Source organism: Bombus huntii, chromosome 4 (assembly GCF_024542735.1).
Source record: "Bombus huntii isolate Logan2020A chromosome 4, iyBomHunt1.1, whole genome shotgun sequence".
Taxonomy (NCBI): Eukaryota; Metazoa; Arthropoda; class Insecta; order Hymenoptera; family Apidae; genus Bombus; species Bombus huntii.
The window spans coordinates 7110455-7130364 of NC_066241.1; the positions used below are offsets into that span (position 1 = coordinate 7110455).

Sequence of the window (19910 nt, forward strand, 5' to 3'; positions counted from 1 at the left end):
ACTTACATTCCCTTCTCTCTTACCTACGCGTATATTCCAGATATGTCATTGAATCTTCACTCGTGGTACGCTTATCCAATTACAAATCTCGTAAGATATGCTTGCAGGAATGCTACCGGAAGATACGTAGATTAACTGCATCCACAGTCTCAAATCGTGAATCGCTGCTTCAGTCAATTTTCTGTAAAAGATCGAAGAAAATATTGGAGGAGGTGAAATCCATCAGAAGTAAAAAAGAACACGCGCAATGTATACAAATGAATTCTGTATATATCAATATTTTAAATCAAGATAGTCGACCATGATAAAAAGATTCAAAGTTTGATGAATAAGACAAAAAATATTTAATATCGATTACGATGCGCAGATTTATGTGATTTTAAATCTAAATTACCTCCGTTTTCAAGAGTTATGCATAATAGATTATATCTACATAAAATACGGAAACATAGATATATAATCGCCGATTTTCTTCTCCAGTCTACCACTACCACCATAATCTACGACCGCGTCTATTCCACCTCCACCGTCGCAGTGTCCCTGTGTGTCACGAAGAGGAACTCAGTTACGCGCCACGGGGTTGAGAAGCCGGACGTGTTCCGTGGGTGTGTTTCATTCACGCTAAATCTTCGATTTAACCGGAAAGTTTCGAGAAACCGCGACAATTTACATCGATCGCTAATCAATTAGTGTTTGTTTGAAAAAAAGCGCGCAGTGACGTTGATTGACATTGATTGGTTGGGTAAATATCGGCGTCACTTTGATTGGTTACTGAACGAGTTCGAATCGGTTTTTCCTCGAATATACGATCTACAGAAATTAAAATTAATCGGAATTAAGATCAATTAGAATTAAAATTAATCGGAATTAAAATTTGAAATTTGAATTAAGTGAATCGATGTACTTTCATAAAAATAAGATAAAAATATCGTGTTTCGAATTAGAAAATAGTATGGCCGTAACATCTTAGATAAAATACTATAATGATGATCGGCAAGTGATATGCTAAGCCTCTATAAATAAGGACAGGCGTAAAGGCTGAGAATAGAGTATCGGCGTACATGATGATATTAAAATACAATTTATGACGACTTTTACTGCTTTTAACTTTGTTCTCGACACCCTAAGTCGTATTTCACTCTTTCAACTGCTTTGTCAGATATTGCTCTAATCATAACAACAGAGACAAACGTCTGGTCAAAAATCAAAGTGCAGATACGAAAATATTGATACGACCTAAAAATCCAATTACAAAGATATGCTGAATGTTTCAGTATTTTAAAATGAATATCAAGGACATTTGTCGATCGAAGGTTCAATAACTTTTAGCCAAGTCGCGGCATGCTTGATAATTTTTCCGTCAGTCGTACCGAAACGAAAAAAGCGTTGAAATTGCGTCACGATGTCAACGCGATTGAAACGGTCGGCGTTGATTCTTCTTTCATTAAGTTTAACTTCCCCGAAGATAGCGCCGTCACATCGCCATGAAATTAAAAGTTTAATCTGTTTTTGTTCTTGAAGAGGACCAGTAGTTTAATTACACCACTGTGACTCAGGCAATAAAAGATATTCCGCAATATTACATTGAGTCAGATGTTAGGAAACGAAGAAGTGCTTCTAAAGAAGAACCCTTTGTATGTTCGAAAACTTATGCATTTTAATGTATGTCGAAAAAAGACTGTTGTGAACACTGAAGATGAAAAGGCTGACACGCTCGCAATCTCCTCATTGCAAATTAAGTTTGGTAAATAAATACAAAAAATGGATACTTTTAGGAATATTCTAAGAGAGATTAAATTTATAAGGGAAAATAAAAGATAAAGTAGCATTTAATAGGTACGATATCTGCGCTCGATTGTCTACCGAAGGAGAAAGTTAACAAGAATCTAATCGGTTCAATTACTATCCATCGCATCCATTCTTTCCGCGTGATTTCAGTTGAAGTGAAAAGAAGATTCGTCAACTTCTGCGGACGAGGATGGGAATAATTGAAAAACCAGTAAAAGAACTTCTCCAAGTCCAAACTGTTCAATATTGAAGATTGAAGATTCGATTTTTAGACTTATAATAAAAACTCATGCTTGACCCGAATACAGTTGCAGACATAATCAAAGGCACGCGTACCGGTGGAAGTTGAATTACCTCCTGATGAACATGCGCCGGAAGGTCGTATCTTGCAATAAATTTCGCAAGTACGCGATCAAAACGTGGTTGGACTCGAAATGTCCACTTAATGAACTCGATCGCTCGCAATCTCGAGATTTCCGGCAATCCTGTTTCTCAATGGACGATTCATTGTTCCTTGATAAAACGTGAATCTTCAGAGATATCTTAAATTACCTAGAAACATAGTTGAAAAGCTCGATTACTTCTGGACGAGTGTAACGAGAATTTAAGTCTTATTAAATATACCGTATTGAGCTTTCTGTTATACGTAATCTATTTGTGGCCATTTGGAAAGAAGATCGAGGAATGCAAGTATTAACGTAATGATGATTTTTGATCTATGACTTTCAGGCAGATATTTTTGGCTACTTGGAAATATAATAAAATATAATAAAATAGCCATAGAAGGCTTGGTACTTTGTATAATTTTTGATTTATTCTTTGCCCTCGATAAGAATCGTAAATCGTACGCGTTTTATTAGAGATATATATCAGAGAATTGTGCATTTCAAGTAAATTAGTAGGTACTACTAAACGACACGATAGAGACAAAGCTCGTTGCGTGAAAAGTGATATAAATATCGTTAATCATCGCGGCACGTCCATACAAATAAACGACCATGCTTCCCTTTTCCGGTCTGCCCGTACGTGTCAATGTCCTTCTCTTAAAATAAGATCGATTGTCTACCATCGAGCGTGACATGGTCATCGAACGATTCTTAACGGTGACTCGAAAGATTCTCGAAACAGAAAGGAAGCAGAAGATGTCCGATTTCGTTTTCATTCCATTGACATGCTATTTGCTATTTACGCCCCCTTCACATTAAGAAAGTAAGATGTATTCAAGGAACGTGCTCGCGTGACATATTGAGCATCATGGATATTCTGTATAAAGAAATTAAGGGGATTCGTTAAAAACACTAAGAGATCCGCTAGTCACGCGATTTCCATTTACTACCACATTCGTTACATAAACCTACGATGAAGAACAAACGAATATTAATGAGTCATCAACTTGATATACATCAACAAACATCAACTATATAAAAATGCCAAAAAATTATCTCTACAATCTCCATTTTCCTCGATAATCTGCATTTCTTTCGATAAACTACGTTGATAAATGTAGCAGTAAGTTAATCATCAAGATCAGATCGACAGAGGGTAGATGACGATTGCATTCAGAGTATCAGCGTTCATCGTGATGGAATTTCCATCAAATGCCAGTGAGTTGGCTAGTAATTCGACTGTAAGAGCGGTGAATGCGTCGACCCATTCGGAACTCAATCTACCGTATACAGTTTGCGAGATCCTGGTGGCAGTGTGTGCGGTGTTTGGTAACGGTTTGGTGATCACAGTCTTCAGCAAAGAGAGGAAACTTCGTCGACGAACTAATTATTACATCATCTCTCTAGCCACGGCCGATCTCTTGGTCGGCTTGTTCGCTATACCTTTCGCCATTTTGGCCAGCATCGGTTTACCGACGAATTTACACGCCTGCCTGTTCACCGTTTCAGTGCTTATCGTCCTCTGCACGATCAGTATCTTCTGTCTGGTAGCGGTGTCCATAGATCGTTACTGGGCGATACTTCATCCCATGGGATACTCGCGCACCGTACGCACTAAAACTGCCATAGGTAAGGATTAATGAGGACGACGAACTTGAACTAATATTATAATAAATGATCTAAAACTGGTTTCATTTTTAAACTCATAAGGATTCGTTTATTTAACAATTTTGAGTCTCTAAATTTTTGAACTAGCAATTATTTCTCAAGTAGTTTTATTAAATGTTAGTAAATGAGTTTCTAAGTTAAGAAATTCCTCTACTTTACAATTTCTGTAATTTAAGTCAGCAGATGAATTTCATCATGAATACGCATAATAATTTAAAGCATTTCTCAGGACATCCACGTTAATCGCAGTAATTAAAAAAAAATCTATCAATCATCAGAAATGTTTTATAACGCTTTAATACGCTTTTTAAAAATATTAGATTCTGTTTTGTCTGTTTTTACAAATACGATATAAGTGTGCGATATAATGAACGAAGATAATTCTTGAAGATAAACAAGAAAATTTACCGTGAACGGAATCGTCGATGCGCAAGTAGTACGAGTCGATAATTGAGTGAGCTCGGTAAAAGTTCGAAGAAACGCAAGGGTAAATCGAGTAATTGTTAGCTACGTCGTTACTGTTGTACAATCCGATGATCCAATTAAAATCACCTCTTCTTAGAAGCGTTCTGGATGAAACGCATAACCATTTAATCGAGCTGCGATAAAACAACACCGAGGCACAAACCACGTAATTATATTTTGCGAAATTGTTTGTTCGAGTGAACCTGTTATTCAACTCTTCACATATTTCGAACCTTGTTTTCCATCTATATCGAGTGTTTCAGTTTATGCAAAATGGACATAAAATATCGAATGTTTCAGTTTATGCAAAATATACAGCTTATACCGAAACGACTAGTAAAAAGTACTTCGCATGTAAAAAGTACTTCAATGTTCTGCAATGTTTTGAATAATAAACGACATATAGTCTTAAGGGCATCGAAGGTAGACTTCTTTGTTTTTTAGACAATACGTTTTATCATAATTTAAAATACAAAAAGCTCCAAGCTATTTTTAAGTCATCGAACTTTGCTTGAAATAAAATACGTATATATAAACATATGAAATTTTATAAAATGACAATTATATTTCTATTGCTGTATAATATGTAACTACACATGGTAGCATATGTTTATCACGTTCTGTTCTACGAGAATGTAGGACATCAAATAGTGACAATGCTGATTAGACAATATTGTGCAGATAGACCATTGTTACCATGATTTGGTCTTTATTTCACTGTAGTATTACGGTGAATATATGTGAAAGTTCTTTTATCTTACATTAATATGTGTTTATTTGTATCACTTACGCTGATTTTCCCAAAGAAATTACATCATAATCCTCCGTGGAACTGAATCGATGAGATGCAACAGAATGCACTTTAGACGGCAACAGGTGGTATTCCCTGCGCATATTTTAATAACGTATATAGTAGAAGTTTGTCGTGCATATTCTTAAGAAATTTAACTTGAAGTTAATCGATGCATTAAATATTAAATTTCTTACTTGCGATCAATTAGTGAATTTCTTAGTATACTTGGGATATTTAAGCATCAATATACTTGTTCTTTATAAAAATTCTCATCTTTGTAATTACGTTATATAAAAACTGTTATGTAACTTTAGTTAGTAGCTTATAGTAAATAAGAAACGATTTTTTCTCTAAAGTGAAACGTATTTTCTTTTATAATAGTTTTTTAGAATATCTCTTTGCGTATGTTACTTTTCCTCATTCATAAAAGTAGGTAATACGACAATGTATTGATTTCGTAATATATAATCCCCACGATAATTATGTAATTAGTAGAGTAATTGAAAAAATTCCACCTGCATTCGGTGCATTTCAATGATGTTAACATATAGCATAGAGTATGAAATACATATCACATATCCATTCGCCCGATTTCCCAAAGGATTTTCCTTCCTCCTTGCGACGAAATTGATGGAAATCGCATTTCTCTGCCTCAGAGAAAAAGTACATATGCGTAGAAAGAGAAATGAAAAAGGAAAACTGTGAGGCTCTAAATAAATTTCATGGAGAAACATGAAACAACATAGAAATTCATTAAAATCAGACTTTGATAAGAAAGCGTTAGAAAATTTCGTTTGTTAAATATAATTCACGTAAAACGCGCGAAATTGCATCGAAGAATCGGAGAGACTCGTGAAAAAATTAATGACACGATTAGACGTTTCTCATTTCACTGCCAGGCTACCTAGCCATGATTAATTTAAGCATTTCGCCTGTTTATGGTATGAGTGATTTTAATTACGAGCCCACTGACTGATACCATTTCTCCAACGAGGGGAAAAGGTGCGTTTATTGCCGTACTTTCCAATCGATAACGTTCACATGCACGTCTATCATCGGTTCCTTTGACCGACTTTTCATTCTCTTCTTCTATAGCGGGATCTCTATAAATCTTTCTATTTCTTGTCCAAAACACTCTCCTTGCTGCATACATATATCACCGTTCCATACAATCGGTCTTCGGTAAAAACTGTAAGGATGAGAATTTTAAATATTTTCAGTGATCTCTTCTTTATGTTTTTACTTCCATATTACCTAATAATAATTCATCTGGAACAGTTGAAACAAACATATAAAGATTAAAAGATGGTTCCGTTCTTTTAGGTATAATCTGTGTGTGTTGGATCGCTGGCACATTGGTCGGCTTCCTGCCGCTTTTAGGTTGGAACGCGGGCAAGAAATCCAATGAGAAATGCATCTTCACCGAGGTGATGGATTACGATTACTTAGTGTTCCTGTACTTCGCCACGATCATCTTTCCCGCGCTATTAATTGCAGCCTTCTACACCCATATATACCGAGTGGTCGTAAAGCAGGTCAGACACTTTTACCGTAAATATACGAGCAGAATATGCGTACTAGTGTGAGTATGCGGATATACGGTGTGCAAACAGGACAATGAATTAGCGAAGACAAGGTCCAGTTTGCCGACCCTCGAAATTTATCTTCTTTAATTTATCAAATTTGTGCACCGTCATTTTTCTTAAATACCTTCATCTGGTTTTTCGTCGGTTGCAGTTCTTAAATAAAGCGATCTTCTTGGTGACAAAGTAATTATGGTGCTGAGAATAAACGATTGTGGCTTTCATTTATATAATCTTCTGAGAATTTCATTTATAAATTACTTTAGAGGTGCATTATTCGTTCTTCCTCTAATATTTTAAAGAAGAGTTACCACGTTACATCCGATGAATTCTCGTGAAAAAGATATATTGAATATTTCTCTAATTATATTATTTATTATTACATGTTCTTGCAGCTGCAACAAATTGTAACAATGAATCCGGGTCGCCGTACCGGAAACCAGACAACTGGAACCATGCTGCGATTACTTGGGGCCGCCAGGAAGCGTGAAGTGAAGGCGACGCAAAATCTATCACGAATCGTGATCTTTTTCATTATTTGTTGGTTCCCTCTTTACACCATCAACTGTGTGATGGCGTTCTGTCCAAGGTGCAGGGTGCACGATGTCCTGATGAATTTTTGCATAATCCTGTCGCACTTGAACTCAGCTGGCAATCCATTGCTCTACGCTTACCATCTGAAGGACTTCCGTGCGGCGCTTAAGAATTTCATGTGGAGACTTCTATTTCCGCACAGTGACGTGAAATCTAGCGTAGTTAGCGTGATTCACGATCGTGGCTCTTTGGTTGGTTCCCAGAGACAATTCCTGAGGCAAACAGGTGGACCGCCGTCTACAAGAGTTATCAGGTCGGATTTACTGCGTCAGGTACGGTGTGATTGATTTTTAATTAAAGGTAGATCTCGATTAACGTGAGCTTAAATAGTGCGATATTCGATTTGGTGCGAATTATAAAATGATGCGAGGTTTTCATTTAATGCGAGGTTTGCGAGTCTTTTCTCATCCGGTACAACTATGGAAACAATTAGTCTTTTGTTTTAACTTTATCTTTAAACTTCTGTTTCGTCGAGACGATGCGTAAATCGTCTCTGAACTTCTTCTGTTTTATAGTCATGACGCGACGCGAAACAAAAAATTACGGATGCCGATCCAAACATGGATCGAAGTATGCAACTTAACAGAGGCACGAACAAAGTACTGCTGGCTTATCGCCACATATACGAAGATACAAAGAAACAGAAGAAAGTGCGACCAACTTAAAATACTTTGAGAAATAATAATCATGTTTGTGCCATTATAATTTAGTGAAATATATATGAAAAGGTATATTTAGCAATTTTTATTGTATACTTTCTTTAAATTAGAACCAATTCCTATATTTCAAATATTCAAATAATGTGAATTCGAATAACGTAATCTATTTTTGGGATTTACTACTCGCACTAATCGAGACCTACCTGTATTAGTCCCTTATGAAAGTAACTAGAATAACTAGAAATTTCTTCATACACGCTATAATAAGTGTACTACTTTGAGTATTTTATATATATGTCTGGATGCTATATGCATTCTGTAGATGTTTGCACCATTAAATTTCCCCCAAAATGCATAAACATCCAGTGATTTTTAAAAATCTACTATTTAGTAATTCCTGCTATCAGGCCTTTACAGCTTCTGTCGATTAATTTTTCTAGAGATAAGATTGTCATTTTATCCTGAAAATTATTGGAAATATATCTTATTTTATCGATCGAATTTTAATTACAGGTAACTGACGTTAGATCTAGAGGATCATTCTCGAGCCCTCGAAACGTTACGATTCGAGAAAACGATGCAGCAAACACATCAAGCTCTTCGAGTGATAGACAGGAAAATGACAACGCGAGTCAAAACAGCAATGATCTGCAGCGAAATGAAAGTGACAATTTTGGAAATGACAGAATCACCCCGAGATCGCCCCGTATTACCTCACTGGAATTACAGACTTACAAACCTTTAATGCCACTTCTTCCGGCGGAAGTGGATCACGTCGAGGAGACGCCACCGGCGTCTATCTTCGTCATTGAAGTAGATGTAAATCACGTGGAATCCGTTCACGAAAAACTGGACGAGGAACTGATGGAAAATAAAGACAAAGGCTGATGAACTTCTTCGGCGTTTCTGATCGTGAATAAACTAATCAAAATTGAATCTCGATTCAATTAGAAATTGGTGGATATCAATTTCACTATTGAGAATAAATTAACGATAAAAAGATGTATGGTAATTATCTTCTACCATAAATAAATCATTGAAATTGCAAAATAAGGTGTTAATAATAAGTTTACAAAACGTGATGTATTTTTGGTGTTTAGTGTGTTATAATTCGATGTATAATAATCTGAATCCTGATATTATTTAATACTCAATATAAAATACGAAGAAACTGTATTGCATTAAGTTTTGTTAAAGCACTGAATATTTGTCTGAGCGTATTTCCAGATTACATTTTCTGTTTTAATGATGATCAATGGTAATTAAATGAAATTTCAGTGTATATCCAAAAAAAAGACATTTCTTTAGAATAAATTATAATGAATATATAGAAACTGAAAAATTAATAATCATTTCTACTGACTATGAATAATATTATTTCGAAAACAAAATAAATATATTCTTCAAATAATAAATTCATTGTTAATGACAATTTAGACACGAATAAATATATAACATATCTGCACGAACATATCTACAATGGGAAACGACAGTCTCATACAGATTACATATGATGGATACGTAATTTGCATGAAAATGATGTGAAATGTATGTTAAACATAGAAATGTGAATCTCATATAAACGAATCAAAGTAGATAAGGGAACCGATATTTGAATTTTCAAATATTAAAAAGTTATTTTAAAACAGCCTATATGCTAATGTCCATTCCACATTCTGTGTATCACACAACGGTCTAAATAAATGTCACAAAAATAATCATCTATATCCACTAAAATATACTATTGTCTAATAACCTAATACTACCTGACAATTAAATAGTTCCAGCATGAAAGTCTTTGTCTTGGTTTAACATCTTTTGTAACGTACAATATTCTTTTTTTTTTTAAATAAGACATTATTTTTACAAATGGATCGCTAAACTGACCAAACGAACAGAACTTAGTTGAAACTAATTCCGAATTTCGATATATCGAATTAAATCGTGCATGCGCTTTACATACATCCGAAGTTAACGTAGCGAGCAACAGGTAGCGTTTCAAACATAGAAGGGTACTGCGTACGCAAGTTTCCCGCCAAAACTTAGTGTTACTGTCGTATCAGATGCAACGTTGAGTCTGTTTGGAAGATGTTAAAATTTATTTAATAAACATTGTTTATCATAAAATATTAAACGCTGAACGATGGATCCGAGTGAAGTAGAATTTCTCGGTGAAAAAGAATTAGTCACCATTGTGCCGAATTTTAGTTTTGACATGATTCATTTAATTTCGGGATCTGTGGGCCCTTTTCGAGCCGGTTTACCTGTGAAAGTTCCGATTTGGTTGGCTGTAAACCTGAAGCAGCAACAAAAGTGTCGAATCGTTAATCAAGACTGGATGGACGTTGATGGCTTAAATGAGACGAAGGAGGAAGAAAAGTTATCCAAGTAAGTAAATGTGCTTCTTTCATCCCTTATGATAAAATATTTTTTCGTATAAATAAATTGTTATTTTAGATTGTTTATAAAAATGCCCAGTAATCATTACATGGAAGAAGCACAGCTTTTACTGAATGTTGGTAGTGATGATATACCTGATGCGGACAGAATAAAAACAGCAGTGAAGGTAATAAATATAAATGTAAGTATACCTTTTAATGCTAATGTATTAATTAATTTTTAGGATATATGGGACATAAGAATGTCAAAGCTCCGTACATCAATAGATGCATTCCTTAAAAGCGAAGGTTTACACGCTAAGCTGGACCATTTAACTGCCATGGAAATCAACAGTGTTCGTCCATTATTGCCACATGCTCTGGATCAAATGCTAAGGATACAAACCATATCTGTACCTCATACGATAATAATTCTATTACAAGAAAATCTTTTTTATGCTTTCTAAAGCAAACTTTATATTTTTTAGGATGGAAAACTGACACAATCTCATTATAGTGGGACATCACAATAGACTGACCACTAGATGATGTTTTTCTTTTTCATGCATAATCTATCGTAATTTCTAGATTGTAAATATACATGTATATATTGTGTATTGATATGAAGTATTTATAATGCATTTTTGTTGATTTCGTGTAACGAAATAAAGAAAATGGGAAATAAAATAATATATTCATAGTATGTAATATATGAATGCGATATAATAGTTTTATTATTTCTTATTCTTAGATCATTACATACAGTCACTAGCATCTCAATCACAATTTCTCATTATCACTAATATAAAGTAAACTTATATTTACATCGGTAGATCTGTCGACTAATTAACTCGCATCTCGTTCGGCGCTATTTCTTTTTTTCACAATATTTACATCTCTTAAGCTTATAATACACAGTCCTTTAATAATCTTTGATTTGAATTGTCAAGGTAGATATCGTTTTAACAAACTTAACGTTGACCGGTTTAACCTAATGTGCTGAAAAATTTGATCTACTCAAATTTCAGTCAAAATTGCAACCTCCAATCTCGTGTTAAGTTTGTAAATCGAATCATCCAGTGTAGAAAATGTGGAAACGTATGTTACAAAATAAAAGATGGAAATAATTGGGAACTGCAGTCATAGGATGGGTCTGATGCTACAAGTGAGAACTTACAAAATTTCGGTGTTCGATATATGTACACATGTTCAATCAGCTCTCGTTTAATTGAGAGACATATCGCTTCAGATAACTAGAGGATCGCCTGTCATGTTATTAATATATCCTAAAATCTTCAAAATTATGTATAAAGGGTAGTTAACGTAAATATCAATGTGCCAAAACCAAAACTCTGTTCGTAATAAAAATTCAAATAATTCTCCGAATTTAGATCCTCCAAATGTTTCGCACAGCAGTCGTTTTGTTTTGTAAGTCGCTATTGCTTTCTATTTTGTTTTAGTCAATTCTACATTAGTTTACTTTCAGTGTAACGATATAAGTACCATGCGCTTCATATGTAAAGTACTTCGAACTATCACACCAAGTACACAATTAATAAATATCAAGTATCATTAATCGTTTACTGGACTGACGATACGTGTAAAAGTAAAAAATACGTATAAACCATGTGAAGAAACATGTGTGTGCGGCGTAACAATATTAAATGTGTTACGTGGAACGATAGTAATTGAGTTAGTATGATACAACGTATTTAATAAAAATACGGGTCGATGTTATCTTTTCAGACAGCAACTATTTTGCTAGGATCGACCTTTACTCGGATGAACATAGTATTATCTTTGACAAAATGCCGTTTCTTCACCATTTCGTGAGAGAGAAATCTTGGGAAGCCAAAACCGAGAGAATCGGGCTCACGACTGGGCCTCTGGAAATTCTTCCATGTTGGATCCGGTATAAAGCTTTCTACGATATTGCACGCCTTTTCCGCGACCACCGTCTGGTCGAATATGGTGAAGGACACGCTGTGGGAGAATGGCCACCGCAACAGAGCATCATACTCTCCGGGAAGAATCTTTATGTATATTGAAATATGACTTCCTTCGCCGGTTCCATTTCCGTTTAAGAAAACTGACGCCTGAAATATTCAATATTTTTACATTGTAAGTAAGTAAGTATATGTAGTATAGTAGAGTTCTTAAAACTTAGATTAAAGGAAAACAATATAGAATCAATATTAAGTATTGCCTACCTGTAGCTTGTAACCATATTGACTAGTGTAAAAAGGAGGACTGACGAGTTCCATTCCTTCCTTGGCTTTCGCCTCGGACATTTTAGCGCTGTAATCCGTAATTTTCCATATTAGTGTGCCCGTGTAATTTAACGATAGTTTGCTAATGGCGGATTTCAGGCTGGTTATCTGATGCTGTTGTTTTGTTACTACACTGCACATCAAGCTTAAATGCATCTTTGCTGATTCCTCCAAATGTTTGTCCAACGAAAATCGATTTCCCTGTGACAAAAAATAATATTTTGATATTAATCTTATAAAATGGAAAAGAGACAGAAAGTGAATGTAATATAAAGCAATAAATTGATGTACCTTAAAACGACAGCCAGCATCCTTGAAAGTACAAGATAAGAGGTGTGTAGTGCAGTGATCTTTCAAGTGAACTTCGAGATCTTCTCTTGGTAAGACGGCAGTTTCACAACGGTGTGGACAAGCGACTGGAAAGCGGCCACACTTGGCATGATGAGCACCGAGTGTGTCAAAAACGAACTCTTTGTTGCAGTAACGACAGGCCACCAGTCTTTTCGCGCACTCGCCCAACTTGTGTTGACTGAGATGCCTTCGCTGCACCTTCATGCCACACTTGTTCTCGCAGTAGAGTGGTTCATAGCCACACGTCCCTGTGTGTTTCTGTAGATAAAGAGCAGAATCGTTAGCGATATCCTTAAATAGTTGATTAAATTATAGACATATATAGACACACAATAGAAAATTTTGAAATAATACTAGCTAAATTGTAATAAATACGGAGTAACAATGAAAGTGTATATAAAAGTATTAAAGATGTTTTCACTGAATATAGTAACTTGTTAATATAATGAATAATATAAATATTTTTCTGTGAATTATATGTACCTGGATTAAATATCTCGTAGCTACTGTGTACGTTTTTAAATTGGCTTCAAACGTTGCTAATATAATTATGATAATTGCGCTTCATTACGATGTTAATAAGACTTCGTTAGAATGTTTCGCATAACACGCATAATATGTTCATAAGAAGTTTCTATGAAAGTTCAAATACTTTCGTGAGCCACTGTAATCATTCATCCATGACTAAATGAATATTAAACAAAAGAAAAAAGAATTCGAGAAATTTCGTTTGAACTCATGGTGCTTTCGCTTGCATCCGTTCCCACTATAGTACAGTTAACGGCTGGCACTCGATCGCGATTCTTCTAATTAATGCAGTGGCGGTTACCTCGAGCGTGTGACCGGTGAATTCTTTGGCACAGAAGTCGCAGCGTGCTCGCCGCTGGGCGCAAGTGTACTTTAAATGGTCCTCCATCAGCACACGCGGGATCATCGCGCCACACTTATTGCTGCAGGGGACCGCGTCGTGCTTGCAGGTATTCAGGTGAGCCTAAACAGGATATAATGCGATTTTTACATCGGTGAGACTTGAACGGCGCATTCCTTCTACTCCGATCGGATCGTTCTCTTCGGATTTATGTTCGTATTGCGACAATCGGGGAAACTCGGGTGAACGAACCGCATACCGGAGATTAAAGAAATAGTAATAACGTCTACGGTAGCGGTTAAGCATTATGTTAATATATGTAGGTTAAAATTTCTTTTGTGAGAATTCTTTCGTTTGAAATGTGCTTGGTTCTAATTTTTAATTTATTCGATATTTCTTAATACTGCAATAAATTCGAATTTTTAGAGTACTTTTTCGAAAGTTTTTCCGATGATTCTTAAAAGTATAGAATTCTGCTGATTCTAACTTCTAATTACTAAATTTTTTGTACTTCGGTGCAAAAAAATTTAACATAATTTGTGTAAGTAGAATTATTAAAAAGTCATATCAAATTTATTTCGAGGTCAATCTTGTAGCTCCTTATAATGTTTTCCGACAATGGGATTTTCCCATTACTGATTACAAGAAAGAACTGCGAAGCCATTTATAGCCATTTATAGCATATATAGACTATTTTTAACTCGTAACTTGACAAGAAATCATGTAAGAATTGATATGTTAATGACGGTAAAAAGAGCCGATAATTGTTCTTATAATTGAGCGGAAAACCAGCACAAGTTATCCGCAAGCTGTGTGGGAGTTAACCGTGCCGGGACCAGTTCAACGACCTATCAACGCAAGGTCGCTCAAGATCAGAAATGCATAATGAAACTATCTCGAGAACGTATTTTTACACATCCAAAATTTCGAGTAATTTTATAAAGAACAATTAGAAGATCCGTAGATAGTCTTGACACTTTTACGTATCAGTCGTGGAGCTTTCTGAGAGAAGAACCCGTAGGGCAAAATTTTTAGTTGTATAATACCTTAGCTATGAAGGTTTTAGTTCGAGTGTTTAAATTCTTTCGATTACTATAAAGTTTTTTTTCTTTCTTAAATAATTACCAATTCGAACGTAATTAATACCAGAAAACTAGAACTAAACAACTTAAAGAATTTGTCCTTGTTACATTCTCAACACGAATAAAAGCTTCATAGAAATTTAGCTAGAAAATTTTACTTGAAAATAGGGAACCTACAAGCCCTTTGTTCACGAAACTCTTCGATTATCTGAACAACATACAGTACCGTCTTTACCATATAAAACGTAAAAATTGTGGTACGCACATCAAAACTAACAAAAAGGAAAGAAAAATATAACGTTACCTTCAACTTTCGAAGTTCGTCGGACCACTTGCAGCCATCCTTATGATGTATGCAATACACAATGGAGCCCATTATTGCCTTCTCAGCTTCCAGGTCCTGGAAATTCTGCAACACACAAAAAGAACAGATCTTATCTACTGTCCTTTCCATTCTCTAACGTCCGCTATTCCATTCAAAAAAGCACACCTATCGAATTATTTCAATTTAACAAAGGAAACCAGGTCGATAAACACGAAACTTTTAACAACGCCAGGAATATCTCGTATCCAGCAAGCAGTGAATCGAATAATTGCGTCCGACCTTTTGCAACATAAACGAATAGGTTCCTGAATTGTTTGGTTTCCATCAAAGGCTACGGTCGAGTGGAACTGGACCTCTTAGAACGTGGGTAGCGATTAATTGGGTAACAGGTAGTCGTTACCAGGCGGCCCTGTCTACGAAACGAGTGTGCACCGGGTCTCATACCCCATAAACAAGCCGTGTGGCATTCCAACTACCGCCACGATGAAATATGGTAATCAATTTTCAGCGACACGACTCTTCACCGTAGAGTTCGGAACCTACATTTCACCTGGGTGGGTATGTTTCACATGTACGATTTGATCTAAGTGAATTCTCTTCCTGAACACTGTTTTATAATCGGTAGATAGTAAAGATAGATAAGGGTCGAGATAGTGGATCACGTAGTCCGGACGTTCCTCGGGATCGTCGAATTTTGTGAGAAGAATTGGTTGTAGGTTTCGATACAAGGTAATATTACAGATTCGTAAGTCATGTATAATTAATGTTGAATATTTTTTATTTTAAATACCGATATTTTATTCTGCTTATTTAATTTCACTTAGTAGAATAGAGAATTAAATCGTTTTTGATCGTATTAGATTATATTCGTCAATCGTACGGGTAATCCTGTAAGTTATCAGGCATTTGACGAAGTTTAATATTAAATCTTTAAAGTGATAAAAATTACAAATAGGATAATAGGATATGTTATATTCTCGAGCCTGTCAATAATAATAATTGCCTTTTTTCTCTTAGTATATTCGCGACATTGGTCTCCGGTATCAGTAAAGTTATCAGATACTTGTGAAAATTACTTCCCAGACCTTTGAAGTAATATAAACTATAAACAAAATAGTACGTACTATGTAGCATCCTTAAATCTTCCAATAACGATAACAGATAATTAATCTTTCCTTTTATCCTTACTATATTCGCCATATTGATATACATTATCAAGTGTGCAGTAAATATAATTCCTTTTAAAGCTTCCAGACAAACTACAGCAAATAAAATAATACGAGTACCTTTAAATGTCTCGATAATAACAACAAATAATTCCTTCTCCTTCTTATTACATTCTGCGAAGAATAAAGCTCGAAACTCGTGTTTTTGTAACTCGAGGTCTGCGAAATACGTAAGTAACAGATTTCAAACAAAGAATTAACGCTACAAACTCCATGTGTATACGACAAGTTATTTACTCTTGATAACACTAGTTAGAATTACAGGATGGCGAACAAGTCTCGAGTTTGCGAATCGTATTCTCAAACTATGTGACAACGATTTTATCGTTGACACCGAACACTATTAGGCTCATCGAAGTCAGAACAAATCTTTGTGAATATATTAAACGTGTTGTATGTTGAATTTTTCAGTCTTCCGTGATAAGTGACCAAATATTTTCACCAACCACTGTAGATAATCCTGAGCGCTCCTGTACAATCGAATTACGTAATGCCATTAGCAAATTGTACAAGTTACAATTTGCTAATTACTAGAAAGTGACATGCTCGATAACAAACCAAATGCAACGTCACAAATTTTTTACAAACTACAAATCATCTGATAATATAATTCGATTTAAGATCGTTAAGTTATAAATTATAGAGGAGTCTATAATTTGTAACTTGTTAATTCGCTGATATTATTAATTAGTAAATTATTGTGCAAAAGAGTTCAAGCATCGATCGATGAAGTTCACTGGGTCTAGTTCGTATAGACCAAACTTTCTTCGCAGACCCGTGCCACGAAACATAGAAACACATTGGGAATTCAGATTGGCTATAGAACAATGTATGTAATTGGTTACCTAATCCTTCATTATTAAGTGGCTGCTGGTAATTTCTCGTCAGCGATTCTTACGATGCCGCTTAAATGATAGACTCTACCGATAAATACATGGTTCCATTGTTTGTATGCTAAACGATGAACCCATTAGCGTCCGAACGGTTCCATCAATGGTACTTTATGGTTACAACGACCACTGTTCCATTCGTGCTCTGAAAATTACGCTCTAGCGAATCTAATTTCAGCTCGCTATCACTCACATAATCACTGACATTACATCTATATAGTTTCTTCGTGTCGACAAATCACAATTCTTTATAGGGATAATTTTTCTGCGTCAGAATCTGCTCTCTGCATCGGTTGCCCATGTTATTATGTCGCTAAGCTTGGTAAGCTACTGTTAAGAGCTTATGTCAACGTTGTTTTTTTGTAGATTTAAATCCTCGCAATGCTAATTTAATGTCCGTATAGCGCGCATGAAAAAAATAACTCTACATTTTCATAATAACGGAACTACTCTGAAAAATGTGCGATTCTTATACAGCTTTTTTTCCATATCAAAATAAGAATTTTCGAAAAATTGAAATAATGATATTTGAATTTTATATCTGAATACGAAGTTAAACTCGTTAGCCGATGGACACTTAGTGGATGCGTTACACGTATAAAATAGACGCGCGATAAAACGGCTGAAAATACACGGGAAAATAAACGATGGACAGTGTGTAACAACTGTCTAATAAATCTAAATCCGTCCGTGGAAGACTTTCTCCGAGCTCAAAGGTGGCATGGATGCAACACAACATGGGAGACGGCGGCATTCCGATCCTTTTAGAATTTTCATGCCACGTTGTTTCTTCCAGGAAGAACTGTCGACCACGGCAAACTGACGATGGAGTCGTGACGGTTTTCGGAAATAGCGATGTTCAATAATAACCCTGATGCAGGAGGTGAACCCGTACCGAGAACCATGCGGGAGGCAAGGAACCAGAATAAATTTGACGCGTTACGTCGTGCGTGGAAATAATTATTGCCTCTATTAATACGTGTTTCGAGTTCTGATACGTTGCTGTAAAATCGATAGTGCCGTTGATTTTATTTTATCTTTGACCATTCTTCTCAGGGATATAATTTAATCCTCGTATTTATTCCTACATCATGGCATTCAATACTATCTTGAATTTGTTCTTCGATGGCATGATTACTACAACGACGCTAACAATTAATTTTATTTATTTTATTTCTTGCTGTTCTTGCGAAGGAAGTTCGATATTCTGGGAAACGTTCGTATAACAGTGATATCCGATAGTATTCTGAATTTGCTGTTTAATGGCAGTTTCAAGAAGAACTGACAAACGCAATTTCCTGCAAAACAAGTATTCATTCAACCTGGAATCAAACATTTCCACACAGGTACACCCGGTATAGATGTGGAGGTCCGATGCCTGCGAGTTGAAACCTGCACGACCGGCAAGGTCGAGGAATCTAACGCAACCAGCCACTGCCGTTGAGATATAAACACCGCCGGGAATGGAAGAGACAGATCTACCTTTTCAGCTTGGAGATTGCAAGAAAAGAACAAAACAAAAAAAGAACGAACACGAAGACATAAGAACACCGACCGCATCATGATATCGAGAATAAAAATACACTTGCGCTGACCGTGATCGAGGCTTCATTTCACTTCGATCTCCTCCATTACAATTCGTTCATCGTCTACCGCTTCTTATTGCAAAATTGACGAACCTTCCTTCCTTCGTAAACGTCCTATTGAAATCTGAATTTTTAATTTTCTATCAAGGATACCGTGACTTTCCATTAATATTTAAAACAAACGTCTTTAAGCAAGAAAGATCGTCTTCTGCGACGAGTCTAAATAGAGATTGATAAATTGGCTTTCTGGCAGTGAACTTGGTGCATTACGTTTAATTGGCACGATAATAATTCTGTATGACACGACTCCGACCTCATTGGTGGAGCGTGTGCCATTAAGAAGAGTTGGAAACAATCGAAAAGAAGGCCGGCGGCGAGTTAATTAAAACAAAGAGCTGCCAATTAAGCCGCGGGGGCCAACGATCTCGCGTTGCGCAAGTTCCGTAATATCGTCAAAACGAGACGGTGCTTTCACCAGGGAAACTAAGCGGCGCAACAGCAACGGAAAATCGTATTACCGAAAGCGTCGGTTACGTAAGGTCGAAAGTTCGATAATACGACGATGCGTCTTGAAATATCGAATACCGATACAACGATTCAAGAAATCCTCTTGATCGCATCTTTTTTTTTTCCAACCAATGATAAACGATGTTTCTCTGACTGGACAAACGGCGACGAACAGGCGAATGCAAATGGATTCGAGGCTCTGGCTGATATCCTTTATTCCAGGAAACACCATAACGCTGTGATCGGCGAATTAGAATACCGACATGGAGCATCGCGAGGCTGACATCACTGCTAGTCTCTCTCCATGGCGCTGTTACAGCGGTTACAAGTCGTCGTGACGTCACGGCGAAATAACGGACACGATCTTCGCGTACGTTCCACTTATTCTCGAGGACGACCGTCATCTCCGCGGCCCTGCAGGAATTTTCTAACCCGATCCGCCATGTGAAAATCCCCTATTCCAATATCGACGAATGAAAGATAAGAGTTAG

General features: G+C 36.0%; 3 protein-coding genes across 8 annotated transcripts in view; 2 read left to right on the forward strand and 1 right to left on the reverse strand.

Moving 5' to 3' along the window:
* The first annotated feature begins 574 nt into the window (after positions 1-574).
* LOC126864646 (adenosine receptor A2b-like) lies at positions 575-9654 on the forward strand. Its single transcript, XM_050616189.1, has 4 exons — positions 575-3803; positions 6424-6635; positions 7079-7549; positions 8450-9654. Exons 1-4 carry the CDS (start codon positions 3335-3337, stop codon positions 8822-8824), a joined length of 1527 nt encoding a protein of 508 aa, XP_050472146.1. The 5' UTR covers positions 575-3334; the 3' UTR covers positions 8825-9654.
* A 147-nt stretch (positions 9655-9801) lies between these two features.
* Positions 9802-11781, forward strand: LOC126864658 (probable DNA replication complex GINS protein PSF2). Of its 2 annotated transcripts, XM_050616209.1 has the most exons (4): positions 9802-10324; positions 10394-10502; positions 10560-10727; positions 10803-11781. In XM_050616209.1, the coding sequence occupies exons 1-4, from the start codon at positions 10080-10082 to the stop codon at positions 10845-10847; spliced, it is 567 nt and encodes a 188-aa protein (XP_050472166.1). In that variant the 5' UTR covers positions 9802-10079; the 3' UTR covers positions 10848-11781. The 2 variants fall into 2 exon arrangements, with proteins under 2 accessions (XP_050472166.1, XP_050472165.1); XM_050616208.1 differs by having other exon boundaries at positions 10560-11781.
* The window catches only part of LOC126864651 (TNF receptor-associated factor 4), a 39582-nt gene continuing 30691 nt past the window's right edge, over positions 11020-19910 (reverse strand). For all 5 annotated transcript variants that reach the window (XM_050616194.1, XM_050616197.1, XM_050616196.1 and 2 more), the window contains 5 exons: positions 15190-15294; positions 13765-13926; positions 12876-13193; positions 12525-12785; positions 11020-12410 (listed from right to left, as the gene is read on the reverse strand). In XM_050616194.1, coding sequence (XP_050472151.1) covers positions 12057-12410; positions 12525-12785; positions 12876-13193; positions 13765-13926; positions 15190-15294 — 1200 coding nt within the window. In that variant the 3' untranslated portion in view covers positions 11020-12056. The remainder of the gene's footprint in view (positions 12411-12524; positions 12786-12875; positions 13194-13764; positions 13927-15189; positions 15295-19910) is intronic.

What these genes read in the sequence shown, in the direction of transcription:
- LOC126864646 (XM_050616189.1), top strand. Translation starts at nt 3,335, where the DNA reads ATGACGATTGCATTCAGAGTATCAGCGTTCATCGTGATGGAATTTCCA. An exon ending in ACGCACTAAAACTGCCATAG is followed by an intron (nt 3,804 to 6,423) that starts GTAAGGATTAAT and finishes CCGTTCTTTTAG; the next exon opens with GTATAATCTGTGTGTGTTGG. An exon ending in GGTCGGATTTACTGCGTCAG is followed by an intron (nt 7,550 to 8,449) that starts GTACGGTGTGAT and finishes TTTTAATTACAG; the next exon opens with GTAACTGACGTTAGATCTAG.
- LOC126864658 (XM_050616208.1), top strand. Translation starts at nt 10,080, where the DNA reads ATGGATCCGAGTGAAGTAGAATTTCTCGGTGAAAAAGAATTAGTCACC. An exon ending in GAGGAAGAAAAGTTATCCAA is followed by an intron (nt 10,325 to 10,393) that starts GTAAGTAAATGT and finishes TTGTTATTTTAG; the next exon opens with ATTGTTTATAAAAATGCCCA. An exon ending in GAATAAAAACAGCAGTGAAG is followed by an intron (nt 10,503 to 10,559) that starts GTAATAAATATA and finishes ATTAATTTTTAG; the next exon opens with GATATATGGGACATAAGAAT.